This window comes from Penaeus monodon, chromosome 27 (genome assembly GCF_015228065.2).
Source record: "Penaeus monodon isolate SGIC_2016 chromosome 27, NSTDA_Pmon_1, whole genome shotgun sequence".
Taxonomy (NCBI): domain Eukaryota; kingdom Metazoa; phylum Arthropoda; class Malacostraca; order Decapoda; family Penaeidae; genus Penaeus; species Penaeus monodon.
Genome location: NC_051412.1, coordinates 37234889 through 37235482, shown reverse-complemented (window position 1 = coordinate 37235482; position 594 = coordinate 37234889). Strand labels below are relative to the sequence as shown.

At 39.7% G+C, this 594-nt stretch overlaps 1 protein-coding gene across 1 annotated transcript; it reads left to right on the top strand.

The window, feature by feature from the left end:
• Positions 1 to 15: 15 nt before the first annotated feature.
• On the top strand, positions 16 to 295 carry LOC119590834 (the record flags this gene model as incomplete). The annotated part of the gene is given in 1 exon segment (XM_037939592.1): positions 16 to 295. A coding segment is annotated over 1 exon segment (243 nt), but the record flags the coding sequence as incomplete, so codon positions are not given.
• Positions 296 to 594: the final 299 nt, after the last annotated feature.

The window sequence follows — 594 nt, the reverse complement described above, 5'->3', positions numbered from 1 at the left end:
AAGGTTATTGAATGAACTATTGGTTTACCCAGAAGATAGTCTGCATAAGACTATGTTAAAAAAAACACAAATAGTTTTCTCCTTTACTTTCACTCAACGCCCTCGAGCGAAGAGACACTTGACATCAAGGTCGCAGCCGTCAGTCCGATTCCGAATCTTGCAAGCCCCGGGACAAGGCAGGAAAGACGCGTCCAAGAGATTCGAGTCAGCCCCCAGGGCAGGGGCGAATCCAGTCAAGGTGATTTCTGCTGTAGGAAGAGAATACAAGAACACCGCCGGAGCCCGCGTGAATCCTATCATAAAAAAAATTTGGGTAAGGGGATTCTCTTTTAAAATAGGGGAAAAATTTCGGAAAACGAAAGAATCAAATTTTTCTGCAAAACTTGTGGGCTTTCCCCCGTTTTGCAAAATTTTGCGACATTAAATTTTCTTTTTTTCATATTGAAAAATGAAAAAAATAAAGGGGTGCATTTTGTACGGTCCATACAGCATGGGTCATGGTTCAACATCACCAAATGGACATTTACATTGGAGTTCTGATAGATACTTTTTTACTAGCCTTTAAAACATATAATAGAAAACAATATTATTCAC